At 27.9% G+C, this 18,543-nt stretch overlaps 1 protein-coding gene and 1 long non-coding RNA gene across 3 annotated transcripts in view; one reads left to right on the top strand and one right to left on the bottom strand.

The window, feature by feature from the left end:
• The window catches only part of LOC136080887 (uncharacterized), a 30,516-nt gene extending 28,622 nt beyond the window's left edge, over window positions 1-1,894 (bottom strand). Inside the window, exon 1 of the long non-coding RNA XR_010638708.1 lies at window positions 1,582-1,894. This is a non-coding gene — a long non-coding RNA (uncharacterized LOC136080887). The remainder of the gene's footprint in view (window positions 1-1,581) is intronic.
• A 9,894-nt stretch (window positions 1,895-11,788) lies between these two features.
• The window catches only part of LOC100212597 (uncharacterized), a 42,943-nt gene continuing 36,188 nt past the window's right edge, over window positions 11,789-18,543 (top strand). The window contains exons 1-3 of one of the 2 annotated variants that reach the window (XM_065798269.1): window positions 11,789-12,105; window positions 13,939-14,055; window positions 14,137-14,400. In XM_065798269.1, coding sequence (XP_065654341.1) covers window positions 13,986-14,055; window positions 14,137-14,400 — 334 coding nt within the window. In that variant the 5' untranslated portion in view covers window positions 11,789-12,105; window positions 13,939-13,985. Of the gene's footprint in view, window positions 12,106-13,938; window positions 14,056-14,136; window positions 14,401-17,738; window positions 18,223-18,543 lie in introns of those variants that run through there. The other variant, XM_065798270.1, reaches the window with a different exon arrangement.

Here is an 18,543-nt window from a genome sequence, read left to right as displayed (position 1 = left end):
GAAATTTTACTATTTTTTAAAAACCATTTATTTATTTTTAATTAACAAATTGAATTATTTCACAAATGTTAAAGTGTTTTTTACAATAATTAATCTAAATAAACTATGCAAAAAACAATATCAAAAAACAATTTAAATATTCCAATAAATTAGAGCTCAAGATATATCTTAGATGTTTAAACCACACCTTGAGACCACTGGATAATACAGACCGCTTTTAAAAACCATAAAAAGTAGGGGCATATTAAATACATAATTATTAAAAAAAAACTTTTTTTTGTGTGGATTTTTTGGTAGGGTAACAGCATTGTACATTGTACATGATATACATTGTACATTGTAGATTATGCTTTTTCTACTTTTACCTGATGATTATAATGTTAAAGTTCAAACCATGAGGTAGTGATGTAGTGTTAAAGCACTCACATCATAAGCGAGAAGTTTTGAGATTGATCCAAAACACATCCCTCATAGTGACTCAACTTGTTTCTCTGCGCAGAGGTCTTGTTTGTCAAGGTTTGTGTTTCAGAGTTATAGAGTTACAACCCTCAGAATTAGGAAAAATGAGGTCGCCAATAATTTGCCATTCTCAATCTTTTAGAGGTCGGCATCAGGTCGGCAAAAAAAAATTGATACAAAGGCCTTACCATAAAACATAGAAAAGAGGTCGGCAATTTTTTGCCGACCTCAAACACTTTTAGGTTGGCAGTTAGGTTGGTATTGCTGACCCTATTTCTGAGGGCTGAATTTGAGAGAGAGCTGTAACTACAAATAAAATTGCCTCTTCAACTGCATTGGACTTGAAAGCCTTGGGGAGGTGATTGACTTTTAAAAAAAACATAGTATTCAATATATAATAATAATAATAATAATAACCATGATAATAGTAATAATTTAGTTTTATAATTAGACTTTATATCATAAATTCAAGATCAATATATAAGTATTTTTTAATAAACAACAACTATTAAGTTAAGTGATAATAATAGTTTTTTTTAGATATCACAATTTGTTATAACCTAATTTGAGCCTAGCTATAGTCATATTTATGCAATTTTTTTTCAAGATGCCCTAATGATGCTCTTTTACTTTTACTGTATCTGTCCCTTTACACTTCAAAAAAAATTTATGAGCAGACTTAAAAAAAATTGATAAAAAAATTAAAGTAATACCATAAAAAAATAATACCATAAAAAAGTTGATAGTAAATATGCAACTCTAATTTTATTTTAGGAAGGGGGTAAAAAAATTAACACCATTTTTAAGGAGTCCTTATTCAAATGAGGAGCCATGGCACATTGGTAGCACACTTGTCTCAAAAACAAAAAACCAGGAAAAATCACTATCATCATTTATGCCCCTAACTTCACTTGAATTATCAACATTATTTGGAAAGATTATTTAACAGCTGTATTTTACCGTTTGTGGTTTATTTGATACTTGGTAAGTATAAAAATATAATGTCCTTTAAAATAAATATCTATTATTACCTAAAATTCATTTAACATACAAAGAGTAATTTAGTAAATAAAACAAAATAAATAATTTACTAAATACAAAATTTAAATATAAAAATTCAACCTAAATCTTAAACCATATCTCGAAGAACGTTATTTCTTTTCATGTTTCAGTGATTTTTTTACAAAGCTTTTATATTCATTTGGGTGGCATTCATAAAGTTTTAAAAGGAAAGATTTCATTCTAGACTCATATCCTTTTTCATCTTCTATTTGATCAATAACAGTATCCAATCAATAACTATCTATTATCAATAACTATCTATTTGATCAATAACAGTATCCAAGTCATCACTGAAAGCTGTAAAACGTGCAAATTTTTTCCAATCATATGACAATTTATTAATAAGAATATTTTTTACTCTGGTATCCATCCTAGAAAAAAAACATAATTTTTTAATTTATTTATTGTTTATCTGTAGTTGCAATGTTATAGTGTTTATGGATATAGAATAAAAAATGATTAAAATAAAAAGTTCTGCTTTTTAGATATTTAGATACAGACTATATGTTTATTAACTATGTGGTTATTAACTATGTGCTACTTTGTCGTCTTTCAATTATAGCTTTAATTGAAGTTTCTACTAAACAAGATTAGTAGCATTTTAAATAACAATAAGGTCTAATTATAAATTGCTATGTCTTTTTTAATTAAACTCACAATTTAAAATGAACAATTTATGATTAAATTGCAGTGCTGTTCAACACTTGTTCAACAAATTGCAGTGCTGTTCAAAATCCTCGTTATTAAGATAAAAGTTCCTTATGTTTTTAAATGTTACAATTTTATACTGTTTTGTATTCATATAAAAAAACAAATAAATCAGAGTCATGCAAGTGAGAAAAAAAGAATATTCTCCATATTTTTTAGTAAATAATATTTATATTAGAGATTTTTAAATTAAAATTGCTTTATAATTATTTTAACGGCTTTTATTTCCTACAAAGGCTTTTTTTAATAATTCTTCTAGTTTTGGAGGATATTATAAGTTATTATAACTCCAAATAAACTGATTTAATATTATTTAAAAGTCATCACAAAAAATTAGATCAGCAGCTCAAAATTAAATCAAATGGGAAAAAACTTTGGCGCAAAAAAATTTGTAAACTACGTGGGTAAAAACTTTAAAATCTATTTATTATGCTTTGTTTCACTCTCAACTCACATATGGCCTTCTATCATGGAGTCAAAACATAAGTATTCTAAATCGCCTATTTATTATGCAGAAAAAAGCAATCAGGATTATTGAATTTTACCAAAAAACTCAAATACATTCATATCTTTTAATGCATTACAAATTTTAAAAGTGCATGATATAATCAAAATTGAAAATTGTTTATTTATTCGCAGCTGTCTAAACAAAAAGGTACTTCATATATTTAATAAACGGTTTACTCTATGCAGTGTAATTAGCTGTCAACTTACAAGAAATTCTTTTAGAGGTGCACTGAATGTGCAAACATATAATACAAAATCCTACAGTAAACATTCCTTTAAATACTCTGCATTAATGGACTGGAATCAAATTCAAAATAAATTAAAATCAATTCCTTTTAACAACATTAAAAAACATGCTCCCAAAACCAAATTAAAATAAATAGAAACAACAGTTGTATCACTTGCGATAAAAGATATATCACCATAGAAAACGTAAAAGATATAAATATGAAGGTTGACTGATAGCAACCTTCTGTGATTGTATTATTTATTTTATTTTCATTTTTTTTGTTGTTGTTCATGGTCGCTCTCCTCGATTTAGCCTAGCTTTAGGAGAGTGAACCATCCAGACTGTACATATATTTTTTGTAACTTATAACATTCTTATGTAAACTATCTATATTTCTGGTAAATATATGGCTTTTTGTTGTTATTGTTGTTGATGTATTAAATACTTTTGGTATTTTTTGCTAAATACCAATTAACGCGCATTTAGTTAGTCTTAAACGATATTTTGTCTGACTTTTATGAACGTTCGTTTGTGAATATGCGTAGTAGTTATTCAACAATGTTTTTCTATTACGATTTGTACTGTGTAATATAACTTTTAAAATGTCGCAACTATGTTTTATTTGTAGTAAACTTTAAAACAGTTGTTGCTGATCGTGGAAGAAAGACTTTTTTTTTGTTTTGATTATTTTGTTGTTTTTTTGAATTGATTTTAGTGTTCATAAAAATAACGTATTCCTCAAATACCTATATAGTCGGACGTCTATGACAACTCATGCAGTGCCGTAAAATACATACTCCGAAGGCGACTATTTAAAAAGCACCAACGCATTTAAAACGCACCAACATATGGATCAAGCCAGTTTATCCAAAATCAGTCCTCCTCGTACCATATATCTAATGAGATTGAAAAAAATATTACTGCACGCATTAAGAATGAAAATGATTTAGCTACTGCTGAGACTAAGTACCATGATAGTTGTTATAATTCTTTCTTCAGATCAACTATTTAAGGTAAAATTAGTCGACATAAAAGAGTAATCTACAAATGATGCAATGGAAGAAATATTTACATACATTAAAATTATTGATGATTGTCATTTGTAATTAGAAGAACTAAAAATATTTTCAAAACTTAGATAACATAACAATTAAGATACAATTGTAGTTGAAGTATGGTTCTATAATCACTTGAAAACCGTCAACAATCAGCGCGTTTTTTTTAACCAAGTTTGGTATAAAAAGATAAGTCAAAATAAAGTAAAAGAACAATTTAAATCTTAAAAGCTATGGCAACAACTATTGGAGAAGGCATCCAATCATTAGTACTTGATAATAACAAATCTCCCTCGCCAAGTTCGATACCCACCACGTCCCTGGCAGTGCCGCGCTCAATTTATTTCTCCGTGCAGGGCCTTTGTTTATCAAAGTTTGTGTTTTGGAGTTATAGTGTTTAGAGAGAGTTGTAACCACAGCTAAAAGTAGCCTCCTCGACTGTAGTGGTCTTCTTAGCCTTGGGGAGGTGAATTGAAATAAAAAGTTAAATGTTTGAAGTGATTGAATTTTTTTTTTTTTTTTTTAAATTCACCTCCCCAAGGCCGAGAAGGCCACTGCAGATGAGGAGGCTACTTGTAGTTATAACCCTCTTTCAACTCCACTCTATAACTCCGAAACACAAACCTTGGCGAAAAAGGCCGCTGCGCGGGGAAAGTAATTGAGCGCGGTACTACCAGGGACGTGGTGGGAATCTAACTTGGAAACTCTAGCTCACGAAGCAAGCGCTCTACCACTACACCACTACCGCATAATGTTTGATAATAACTGCAATATTCCAAAACATTTCTTAAACATAAACGATCTAAATTACAACATTTGAAATACTATGTCTGCTGTTTGGCCTGGTTAAACTTAAAATATAATTGGGTTTCTAAGTTTTTCTGAATCAACAGTTTGAAGAGTCATACACAAACCTTTTTATCTTTTGGTTAATGCGCATTCTACAATGACACTGTCATGTATTTCTTCACCATTCATCTTTTATCCTATCACCACAAACTTGCACATTTATTAAATATGTTGCCCACAATGCAGATATAAATGTAAAAACTTAAGATGGTAAAAACACGCTTCACATAATAAGTATCATTCAAATTGTTACCCAAAAAAATTCAGTTACACAAAAATACGGTTACACAAAGATAATTTATCACGAATAAATTACATAATTTCAATAAGTGATATATAAAGTGGTAACAACAATGAAACATTTGAAACATTGCTTAATCAATTCAATAAAAAAATATAAGAATTTAAAAAAGGACCTACAACCAAAACTATGGATTCAATATTTTAATATGGTGTCCATTGCAAAGGAGTTTATAAGAACTAAACGCATAGGAGATTGGCAAGCTTATTTGAACAGCATTAAAGAAATGATTCCTTATTTTCACACATCAGGATTTTTATGTCGGCCGACTTTGTTTTATTTAATAATTTATTCTATGCAAATAAAAATGCGCCGAACGGCACATTTTTATTTGCATAAAAAAAATTCAAAAATTTTTTTTATGAAAATAAAAAAAAAATTTTTTCATTAATTTTTTTTATCTGCATAAAAAAAATTCAAAAAAAAATTTTTTTTTATCTTCATGAATTACAATTTGCATTACGCACTTACATGGGGGGATTTCGCCTGTTGTGGGTTGATTTCACCAATTTAAAAGAGTTAAATATTTATGCTACTTTACCAAATTAAGAACATTCTGTACACATGATGATGCGCAGAATGTTCTTAATTTTCGCATGGCTATCCATGAAAAGAAAAGCATTGGAGTAAGTCTTTCGATGAACCCGCCCATGCTACACCGCATGCACATTTAACTTGATAATAATTTCAAACTATGGGATACGAACTTTCTCTTCATTGAGTCATTTGCTCTTATTTGATTGGACGAGAACTTCCTATTTTTTAAGTCACTTGATAGTTTTTGATCGGAAAATTATCTAGAGATTTTCTATTCTTTCAATTTTTTTTTTTCTTCTTTAGCTTTTGAATGTTTTCAGTTATGTGTGCCGAGTGAGATTTTGTGTGAGTTGGGTTAGAAAGTTTCTTTGGAGAAAAAATAATTGTTCTTAATAATGAAAAAATTTCTATCTTCTAGCTGAAAGTTGTTACTATCTCTGAATAATTCCCCTTTTTTTACATTCGTATTCCTTTACAGTGATACGGAGAGGATACACCCCAGAATAAGCAAATGCATTTACAAAAAGTCTTCTTTTCACAAACATCTCTTTTCATACATTGTTGAAAAATAAAAGTTGATCGCGAGGTAAAGAGATTGATGATCCGATCGAGAGTTGCTTAGACAAAGTCTCTTATCATTTTTCTTTTATTTCTCTATTATAGTGTGTGTTCAGCAGTTGCAGACTATGACTACTGTGTGGAGGTGACCATACTAATTCAATATTGTTAAGGGGACAGAGTTTGACATCTTCCAAAAAGACAAAGAACATTCCAAACAAATTCCAAACTTTTATATGCATCTAAATAGAGTGAACATTTTTTCATATCTTTTGTTAGTGAGTATTGAAATGCATTAAATAATCAATAATATATTATATTAATAATTAATTATATATATTATTATAACAATAAATATAAGGTAAACACCAGTTAACACAATTATACTATTCATTTATACATTGTCATATAAACTGCACGAATATTGTATGGGGAAGCACTCATAGAACAAAGCCAAAATTTCTTTACCTTCATTAGAAACACGTATCTCGCGCAATAAATTTTAAGGATCGGTTTTTTCATACGAAACAACTTTTTAAAGAAATGAATGCTTTAAAAGTATATTAACTATTAAATGTCCTTTATATTTTATGCTTCATATTTAAATGTAGAGAAAATTTGTCGCCAAATTTATTACAAAATCTTTATTGTATGAAACCTAGAAACCAATATAATCTTCAATTTAATAACAATCTTATTGCCTCTTTTTGCCATAAAAACAAAACCAGTTTTCTGTTTCTAACCGAGGTACTTACCTCTGGAACAAAATAGTCTTACCAAATTTTGATTTTTTCACACAACTGACTTTTGCTTCATTCAAACAGAAACTTAAAAAAATTTTTAATCAAAAATATCTTGATTTATTTTTAATTGTTTTTTTTTTTTTTTTGTATATTATTTGGTTTAACATTTTAACTAGGCTTTTTAATATTTTATCCTGCTTTTTAAATATTTTTGCACAAAGGTGTGTTATTATTTCGCTACAGACATTGTATTTTTATCAAAACTTAACCATATATTATAAAGGGCTTCATGACAAGATCCTCATAATCTTCTAAAAGTCCAGTCGTTACTAATGTAAAAAATATTTTGTTACTGTAGTGTAATAACAATATTGTCTTGCTCAACACGGTTTACAATTTAAAGAGTTAAATAAAAGTGTCATGCTCAATATCACACATTCTACATTTTAAAGAGGTTCCTGTTGGGAACTCGGAGACATCCGGAAGGAGTTTCTCCTTAAAAATCAAAAATGATGGTAAACCATCACCTAAGGCATTAAAAATTGGCTTTAAGATTGTATCTCGCTCAACTGTAAAACTATTTCATTATTCTGTGGCAAAATTGCTCCACAATTTTATACTTTAAATCTATTAAACACAAACAAAAAAACTTACTTGTCAAACTACAAAAAATATGCTCGTGGTTGTCATTGAAAATATATTTATAATAGATTATAATAAAACTATCTAGTTGTAAGGAAACTCGCAGAAAATAAAGAAAAACCTTTTCATCGAGAAGCTTAAAAGTATAAATTAAACTAAAAATTTAAGAAGCAAACTTGTAAAACACACATAAATATTTTAAGATTATTTATATAGTATTTCCGTAAGATGAGGTAACATTGACCCTTTGAGGGTAATTTTAGCCCAAAGTTGGAAATAGTTGTAATGTACTGTATTTTAACATAATGATCAAAATATTGATTTAGTTTATGCATCACTTTTTGGATGAACGCGTAATATAACTGTTTACCACCTCTGCAGTAGTTCCCTATCTCAGTTTTTAAGAAGTGTTGTCTTTGGTTGTCTTCCTACTTTAACTTGTGCCGAATCTTCGGCTGGTTAGTGAGTTTTTATTTAACTTTAATAAGTTGTTAAAAGTATTCTTAGTATATAAACTTATTTACTTTTGCTGTTTACAAACTGATGTTGCTTTATGCGTTTATTACAACTTTAGCCCAGATTTGGGGTAACTTTAACACATGATCGTCGCTATGCCAAAGTTCCTTAACTTAGGGAATATGCCCCATGAAGAATATTCATATTCTCCAATTAGTAAATATGAATATCAAAATATGTAACTTGGGGCCCACTTGTCAAAACTACATGTTTTGATTTTAAACATCTTTTTTTTAATTTATGCACATATAAATCTAAAATTTATTGAAATTATAATTTTTTTCCAAATGCAAGAAGTTAACAGTACGACATTTCCAACCGCAAGACGTTAACAGTACGACATTTCCAACCGCAAGACGTTAACAGTAGCTGCTGTGCTTATTACTTTTGACGAAACATTTTCGTTTTCGATTTTTTGTCCTCGATTTTTGTTCTCTTATGGTTTAGTTGTTTGTTTTTAATATTTACTTTGTTATTTAAAAATAATGGTTTGAAAAAAAATCTTTATAAATCCTTGTAATAAATTTTGTGCGTTTAAAACTTGGATATTTAAAAAGTAGTTTGTTTTATTTTTAAAAGATTTGTTATATGAATTTTTAATAATTTGTTATTTTATGTGATTACTAATTTTATTATTTGCAAACTTTATTTTAGTACAAATTTGAAAATTATTTGTTCTCACTGCTAAAAGAAATTGTTTAAAACTGCGGTGTATATTGAAAAAGATGATGAATAAAAAAGTCCCTTTTTTTGTTTGGATTCTAATAGGTCTGATTTACTAACCCAAAGAGACTCAAAAAAGTATTGTGTACCTAGATCTACAAAAAAAAAAACAATAACAACTGAAAGGCTCACATATTAAAAATGCGGGGCGGGCACGAATTTTCAGTGGAGGAATGGTTTTGAACAGCATTTAGTAAAAATTTTTGATGCAGTAGAGGGTTATTCAGAAAAAAAATGTTTTTATTAATCAGTTATGAGTGGATGTCATTTCTAAAAAGAAAGTTTAACTTGTCATATAAATAGATAAAAATAAATAAGAGCGGAAGAACAGCGTGTAACCAAATATTCTGAATATTACAATGTTAAGTTCGCTTATTTCCCTTCAAATTCCAAAAAGGTAAAATTTAATGCAAATATACATGAGAAACATATATGACATACATGACATTCATGACAAATATACATAAGAAACATGCATTTAATAATTTTCATTAGTTTAACTTTAATCAAATCCAATGCATAAGAAACATATGGTTTAGAGATATGGACCAAATGTATCCCAATCCAACATAACTTTGGCCCAACATTTTTTAAATAATATTAAAACGGTTTTTCAATATTTAAAACTTTAAATATAATATTTATTAATTACTTTTTCCAAAGATAAAACAAAAGCTTGATTCAATGCTACCGCATCGGTGTATCTGTTGGTGCTGACTTGAAAAAGGTTATTAGTAAAACAAGTTGGAGCAATTCCGAGCTATTATTTGAGCATAAATAAAATACTTTGGTAGATATTAACTTGATAAATATTTAATGCATTTAAATTTTTAAGTAAAGAATTGGTATGAGTGATCGGTAGAGACGTGCTCCCTAGCCCCCCGGCGTTGTTGGCCCTGATCGTTCATAGAGGTCGTAAAGATCAATTTTTATCAATGAAAATTAATTTAGTTAAGAATAGCAAAAAAAAAATGTTATTAACTTGTTGTTCTCACATTTAGAAAAAGGAACTTGCAAATTATGGGACTTTATTTTTCCCAGGTTCTAATCTTCGCAATTTTTATCTGAGAATCTTTTTTTTTGACATAAGTTTAAGCAAATATATATATATATATATATATATATATATATATATATATATATATATATATATATATATATATATATATATATATATATATATATATATATATATAATATATATATATCAGAGGCGTAGAAAGAATTTTTTGGTGTTCGAGATAGGTAACTTCCAGACATGGAGCAAACTCCAAACATTTATACGTTTATACTTATGTCAAATAATGAGGGTTTGCAAAAAATTGCGATGATTGGAGGCTGGGAACAAAAAAGCCCCAAAATTTTTGCCCCCCTGCCCCAAACGTGAGAGCAACAAGTTGATGAAATATTTTTTGTACTATTCTTAACTAGACTTATATTCATCGATAAATTTTAAGTTTCATAGTATTATCTATTAGCGTTTAAAAATTATTAACATATAAAATTTGCAACCCCCTCAAATTGAGGGGGGTTTAAACTTTATATGGTCATAATTTTTAAACGCTAAAATATTTTAAAATGAAATCTAAAATTTATCGATGAATATAAGCCTAGTTAAGAATAGTACAAAAAATATTTCATCAACTTGTTGCTCTCACGTTTGGGGCAGGGGGGCGAAAATTTTGGGGCATTTTTGTTCCCAGCCTCCAATCATCGCAATTTTTTGTAAATCCTCATTATTTGATATAGGTATAAACATATAAATGTTTGAAGTTTGCTCCATGTCTGGAAGTTACCTATCTTGAACACCAAAAAATTCTTTCTACGCCTCTGTTAAATACAAATACATTTCATCGTATATAGTAGTTACAAGACCGGAGAACCTAAAGTTAAGAAAATATTATAACTGGTAATACTAACCTTTAATAAATAAAAAGTGGATAAAAGTGTGTGGTTAGAAAAATCATGTAAAAAATTTTGATTAGCAATAAGTTCAATTATGTACTTTTTGAACTTTTAGGCGGTATTGGTTTATTTAAGTTAACGACTCAGGCTTGTAAAATTGTTCCATAGCATTGTGCCACGATAAGAAATGGCCCATATAAATATGTATAAATATTATCGATTATTGTTTTATAAAGTATTATGGATTAATATTTTTAACATTATGTTGCAATCTTTACATATTAAAGCACAGTGTTACGCAATCAACATGATTTTTGTCAAATTTTAAAGTTTCATATAAATAGATTTACCAACGCGCAAAAATTAAATCTGTTATTTTTAGTGGTTCTAGATGAAAGACTTCATTGTGTTTTTAGAGTTTCGGAGTTTTTTTTTACTTTTTTTACAAAATCAAGATTTTTTTTTTGTGTTACGTACTTGTATTAGGATTTTAATATAAAACTAAAAATATTAAAATAAAGAGCTTAAAATAATTTTTATTTGTAACTTTTTTTTACCCTTTTTAAAAATTAAAAATTGAGTGAAAAAGAAAAAAAAATTGACTATTATAAAGCTTATAAAATTTTACTTTATCAACTAATATTTTAAAATATTATCTTAAAATCACATTATATATTGTTTATGTTAGATTAAATTATAAATAAAAAATTATATAAAATAAAAATTTTTTAAAATTCTTTATTTATTTCAAAACTGTTTATTTAACTTATTTTAAAAATGATTTTTTTTTAAATATACTGAAACAATATAAACGCCAAAATTTTTCCTTTTTTTTAAGTAAAAATACTCCCCTAGTTCCACTCCCTTCCCTTAGGGAATGGCATAAGCTGACGGGAATTAATAGTAGAAGCAAAGCAAATATAATTAGTTGAAGGTAGTTGAAACAGAGTTTTGTTTTATAAACTTTGTAAATATTCGTAAAATATTCGGTATTAACTCGTAGAAAACTCGTAGAGTACAATAATGCTCAATGAGTTTTGTTAGGCTCGAGTGGTTAATAATAATTTTAATGTAGATATTTATCTAAGAAAGTTCTACTCTTATAATATAGCGCATCATTAACTAAAAATTTTTATTAAATTAAAAATAAAAAAATGTTTAAAAGCCGCATGCTGAGATAACGGTTGTTTCTAAAATTAACACTAAAGTAAAAATGGGAAACTTTATTTAAAACAAAACTTTGCAGAACATATTCCGCTCACTTGAAATCAGCATTAAATTTAAATATTTGCCCCACCGTTGCAAATTTAGGTTTGTTAATTATTGTTTTTATTTTAGTATTTATTAAGTTATATAATAATAAATGTTCTTGTTATTTTAGTATTTAATAAATGACGTAAAAAATATATTTATTTTACAAGTTAATAAAATAATAACTATAATAATAATAATGTAAATAATGTACATTAGTATATGAATATGTATATATAAATATACATTTATATATATATATATATATATATATATATATATATATATATATATATATATATATATATATAAATTTGAAAATCCTTAGTTATTAGAAAACTGTTAGTCATTGATCAATACTATTTTATCTGTATGTTTGTCTTACCATAATGGTTCATTACTTACATGAGTTTTCTGTTTGTAAGTAGAAAAATCTGTACTGAAAAAAAAATTATAAAAATCATAAATTTGTAATCTAGTCACGTGACTTGAGAAATTTGGCTTTCAAATGACAGTTATCTAAAGTATTAAAAAACAAATATATCGTAAAATCCTAAAAAAAAGTCCAGAGTACCACCCATTTACAATGAAGGAAGGAGGTGTGAACTACCTGGTTAGTTGATATTCCGCGGTGCTCTGTGTTAATACCATAAGGACTTCCTGGAGCACCTTAATAAATGATAATAAAAAAAAAAATCATATATATATATATATATATATATATATATATATATATATATATATATATATATATATATATTGCATTACATTATCGCATTTGGATGAAATTTCGCTAAGGGTAACATTTTCTTTTCAACAATTTTGGAAATATTGATTTTTTTAAACAATGTATTTTATAACAAGTTTTGATTTTACTTATGAAATAAATCATTAAATACGAATAACTAAAATTACTAATGGCTAAAAGTTATATTAGATTTAATTGCGCAGTTTTCAATGTTTAAAAAATATTTTCAAAGACAGAAATTAGTTTTTAAAAAAATCTTAGTATAATTGAAAGGGTATATTTTATGTTTTACAGTTTATTAAAGTGGCTGTCCAGCTATAACATCTTTGCTAACAAGTTTCTAACTTAAGGATATTAATTGTTCATTTAATTCCCGACGATATTAATTGAATAATTCACTTTTCTGAGTTTTATATAAAACCAGATAGTACAATCATTTTCAAAAATCACTTAGAAAATATGTGGTATTTAAATAATAGTTATTGCTGTTTGCTGATGCTGTTATCAAATGTTGATAAACCTGTAGGTGAGTTGCAATCAGCTCTCTCTCTGGATTAAACAACAAAGCAAAGAAAGAAAAAAGATGGGAAAACTGACGAAGAACTCATGACACATTGACACGTAACAAAAAAAACTAAAAATTAAAGATAAAAAAACCGTATTTAGTAAAACTTAAAAAAAATTTTTACTTGGACTTAAAATGATACTTTTCTTTGAGTTATCAAAATGTCTAGACGCGAGGCAAAAGGAACTACGAAAAACTAATATAATACAAATATAGTAAGTACTACATTATTAAAAAATAAAATTACAAGTTAAGCTACTAACATTACTACATCTAAAAAAAATTACAAATAAGACAATTAAATAATAGTTTAAATTTTGATAAATTTTTAGTAAATAAATGATTTTTAGGTTTAGACATATAAAAGATTCAATAAAAAACTTTTACTGTGCTTTTTTAAAAGATTTAATAAATAACTCATCCTAATTGTTCATAGCAAACTTTCATTCAACATTCTTACAACTGTATTATTTAAATGTAGAACTTGTTTATTTAACAACAATAATATTGAAATTAATTAGTAAAAATAATAAAAAGTACCCTAATGTTACTAAAAATAAATTCATTTTATTATATTCAGATATTGTTTTATTAATCATTTACCAAGTTGTATCAAATATCGTAACCATGCACCAAGTTGTATTAAATGTTGTTTTATTTGGATGTTTACTCGTTGTTGCGTCTCCAAATGAAAAAGGTATTTACGTATAATACAAGTAAACAAAATTATGTTGGAACAAACTTAAAAACACAATTTACTTTTTCGTTTGGTTTTTAGATAACGTTTTAACAGCACGCGATCTTTTGGAATCAATTGCGCCTTCATATCAGCTTGTTAAACTTCCACCTGGATTTCCTCCTCTTGGAAGCATTAATACAGACAAGTTTAGTTACAAAACAACCGGAAATCTTATAAGAGTTTCTGCAAACTTTGATAAACCAGTTGTAATGTTCAAAGATTTTATAAAAATATCCCAAATTAAAATGAACTTTACTTTCGATAAAAGCAAACCAAACAACTCTTGGGAAGTTTCAGTTAAAGGTTAGTATATTTTAAACGTTTTAAGATTATTTGAACGCATGCGTTTAGAAATCATTATTAGCAATTCATTAGTTCTAATAAGTTCTGTATATAATAATGAGGTAGTGGTGTAGTGGTAGAGCGCTCGCTTCATAAGCGAGAAGTTCCGAGTTTGATCCCCACCACGTTCCTGGTAGTACCGAGCTCAACATGTTTCTCCGCGCAGCGGCCTTGTTCTGGGTGGTTCGTGTTTCGAAGTTATAGAGTTGAGAAAGGGTTGTAACCACAAAAGTAGTGGCCTTTTTGGCCTTGGAGAGGTAAATAATTAGAAAAAAAAAGTTCTAAAATGTGCACTCATCAACTTGTTATCTATGATTAAATGGTGTATTTTGCTTTACCCTCAAAACCCCACTTAATGTAAACAACTTTAAAAACAAAATCAGTCTGAGACATCTTATGAGTAAACTGTTATCTTGGAAAAAGTTTGGATATTAGCAATAGATACTGTAGCAACTTTTAAAAAAAAAAAAAAATATGTTTAGTACCTCGTAGTCTGCAAATTTTCAATTTAATTGAAAGTGGTAGTAAACTAGCAGAAAACACTGAGCTCATAATCAAAAGGCTCAAAACTTAAATTAGTTGTGGCATCCGTGGCGCAGTGGTTAGACATCTGGCTCAGAATCAAGTATTAAATATGATATAAATATGCAGAGCTCTTAGAATAAAAACTTTTAAGTCTAATTTCCTAACAAAAAAATCGCACCCCGAATGAAGTGCTAATGTAAATTGGGATTTAACTAGTTTAAGGTGTCTAATATACGTTAATGCTGCTTAATTTGCTTCTAAGCTCTCTACAAAGCGATTTTGTAAAGTGTGTAATGAACCCCCAGTTTTAAAGAATACACAAAAAATAATAAAAAGAAATAATTGAAATTATAAAAATATCTTTTTTGATTGATATTTTTAATTGAAAGTGAGCTTGCTCAGAGTTTTGACTTTGAATTATTAATAAACAATTTTACTTTAACTCAGCGGGCACAGACGTCCGTATAACGTCTATACAACGCATTATAGACTTCGCAAGTCCGTATGATATTCTTAAGACGTCCAACAAACTTTCTGTACCCGCTGGAAAAAAAAAATCGCTGGTAAAAATATGTATAAACTAGCAGGAGAGTTAATTTCTTTTTTAATGCTTTCTTTCAATAATATGTATATCGGTGAATCCTTAAAAAGTATCGATTGGTTCCTAAAAAAAAAGAGGTCCTCAAAACTAATATTTACCCGACTGAATTGTGTCAAATACCCAGCTAGCCGACTAAATTCGTAAAAATACCGACTATGATATTAAAATCACCTTCTTTGAGCGGGGAGTGGGGGTTCTGATTCAAGAAACCATTGAAATTGCAGTCAATTTAATTTTGCTCCGTAATAAAAACATTAAATTTACGAAAACTGATTTAAAAAAAACTATTCCCATTCGCCACTTCGCAAACACTTTTTAAAGGACAAACCTATGATCAAATCGATGGTGTAGCAATGGGTTCTCCACTGGCACCTTTTCTTGTCAATTTGTTTATGGGTCATTTTGAAAATAAATGGATTAAAATTTCAACGGTGTAAAACTAGTTTTCTACAAAATATACGTTGATAACATTTGTGCTGCTTTCGAGTCAGAAAATGACGCACATCTTTTTCTTAGATATATAAATAGTAGACACAATTCTATTTCTTTTACTAGGGAACAAAAAGTAAACTCAAAAATATCTTTTTTAGACGTAACTCTTCGTAAAACTAATTCTTCAGTTACCACTACCGTTTTTCATAAAAAAATCTATTCTTCACTAATTACTATAGTTTCATTTCGTACAGAGTTAGTCAAGTACAGAGCTCGTACAAAGTTTTGTACAGAGTTAATGAAATGCTTGTTTGATAGAACGTTTAAAATTAAGTTTAAAATAGTACTAAATTTGGGTTTCACTCTGGCATAAACGACCTCTTTAAAGTATTTCAAAGAAACATGTACCCATCTTGGCTCATTCCAAAAATAAATAACTCCTATTTAAACAAGATTAAGATTGGGCACTTTCACACATTGTGCAAACTCCACTTAAGTATGTTCATACCTATGCCAAATGAGAAGACTTTGCAAAAATTTGGGATGGCAGAGGACTGGGAACAAAAAAAGCCCTAAAACGCTTGCCCCCTCCTGCCCAATTGTGAGGGCACTAATGTAGTAAAATTTTCAACTTTACTATCTTAAAATAAAATTAAATCTATCGACAGATTATAAATTTTGTGGAAAAACATTGTAAATTACAAACGCTATGACCATGCAAAACTTAAACCTCTCATTTTTAGAGGAGGGGGGGGGGGAGGTTTCGGAAAATTTGCATAATCATAGCTTTTGTATATTTTTAAATTTAAATTTAGTTTAAAATAATTTAAGTTGAAAATTTTGCTATATCAATGCCGTCACATTTGGGCAGGGAAGGGGCAAACCTTTTGAGGGCTTTTTTTGCTCCCAGGCCTCTGCCACCCCAAATTTTTACAAGGTTTCCTCATTTGGCATAGGTATGAACATACTTAAGTTTGGAGTTTGCACATTGTGCGAAAGTATCTCATCTGAAACATCAAAAAATCCTGCGGGCGCCTACGCCATCTACAAACGACACTTTCTGTTTAGCTACTATTTTTTATACGTATTGGGTATCTTTTTAACTTATTCTTTTGTTATTTCCTATTTCTTTAGTATGACTTGATAAACTTTTTATTTGATTTTATTGTATTTTTGTAATTATATTATTATTAGTTTGTACAAGAATAATTAATTTTTGTATAGTTTTTTTTTGTTTCTTAACACCATTATAGGTGTTTTAACAAATTTTAAATATTAAATTTTAAATCAAGATGACTAGTGTTAGTCAAAACATGTGTTGTTTTTTATTAATAAAATGGTTTTACAAATTAAAAAAGTTGTCTTGTTTATGAAAATATATATTTATTTATATTTTAATGATAACTGTTAACCAAAGTAATTTAAGCGAACTCAAACTTTCGATTGTTTCAGTGTTTTAGACGTACTTAATAGTTATGATAAAAGTTATCAATAAAATATATATTTATTACAAGTGCGATTTTGCATTAACCCCTGAAATAACTATTTCAGGGGTTAATGCGCCACCCCCAATCCCTGTCGCCCCCTACTCATGCCCATACTCCCCTACTTCAATATGCCACTGACAACAACATTTATGTGATTCACTTAAACTATAACAAATAATGTTAAATATTCTTTATTTAAACACTTGAATAAATTTAAGGCGGTACATCTACGAGATCTTGTATATAAAACAAATGCTTTTGTTTTAAGTTGTAAATTTGCTTATTTAGTTGAGGAGCCTATCTGAAAAACGCGCTAAGTCACAAAATTAAAAGTTTTGAGTTAGTTCTATTTCCACATTCTAAATACTGAAATCTATTACCTAGTTAAATACTAGAATAATTAAATGATTTTGTCCTAAAAATAGTTCAAGAAAATATCAATTAATGCTCAATTAGGCTTGATAAGTTTTCCAGCCAACATTTGGTTTAAAAAACACATGTTTTATACGCCTAAAGAACGTCTTTTTTAAACCAAATGTTTGTCTAATTTACTCATAATTTAGCGCGTTTTGCACACGGGCTCCTCAAATATGCATCATATTTGATATAATATGCTCATATTTAAATGCCTACGCATTTGTCATATTTACGTCGAATAACATTCATATTTATGTTCATAATACACTTCTAGGTAAACAGTTAGAATTAGCAACCCTCTGAATAAGAAAGCTTAATGAGGTAAAGATCTAATTGATTTTAGGGAATTATAAGAAATTGTAAGAGGCTTTTCCATTTTAGTGTTTATTTTTTTACCTGTATACGTTAAACTTCAAGTTATTACGTAAGACCCTTATAAATGATAACGTTTTAAATTTTAACCGTTATAATTTATAAGGGTTAAACATATGTAAGTTAAAGTTTAACGAATATCATAATTACAATATAATTAATATAGTTATAATATAATTATTATAATATCACATTTATTAAATATTATAAATAAAGTGTGCAGGTATAATAACCTTATAATAAATAATAATAAAATAAATAATAATAAAA

Source organism: Hydra vulgaris, chromosome 05 (genome assembly GCF_038396675.1).
Source record: "Hydra vulgaris chromosome 05, alternate assembly HydraT2T_AEP".
Lineage (NCBI taxonomy): Eukaryota > Metazoa > Cnidaria > Hydrozoa > Anthoathecata > Hydridae > Hydra > Hydra vulgaris.
The sequence above is the reverse complement of the archived record's forward strand: the minus strand, read 5'-3'. Positions and strand labels throughout refer to the sequence as shown.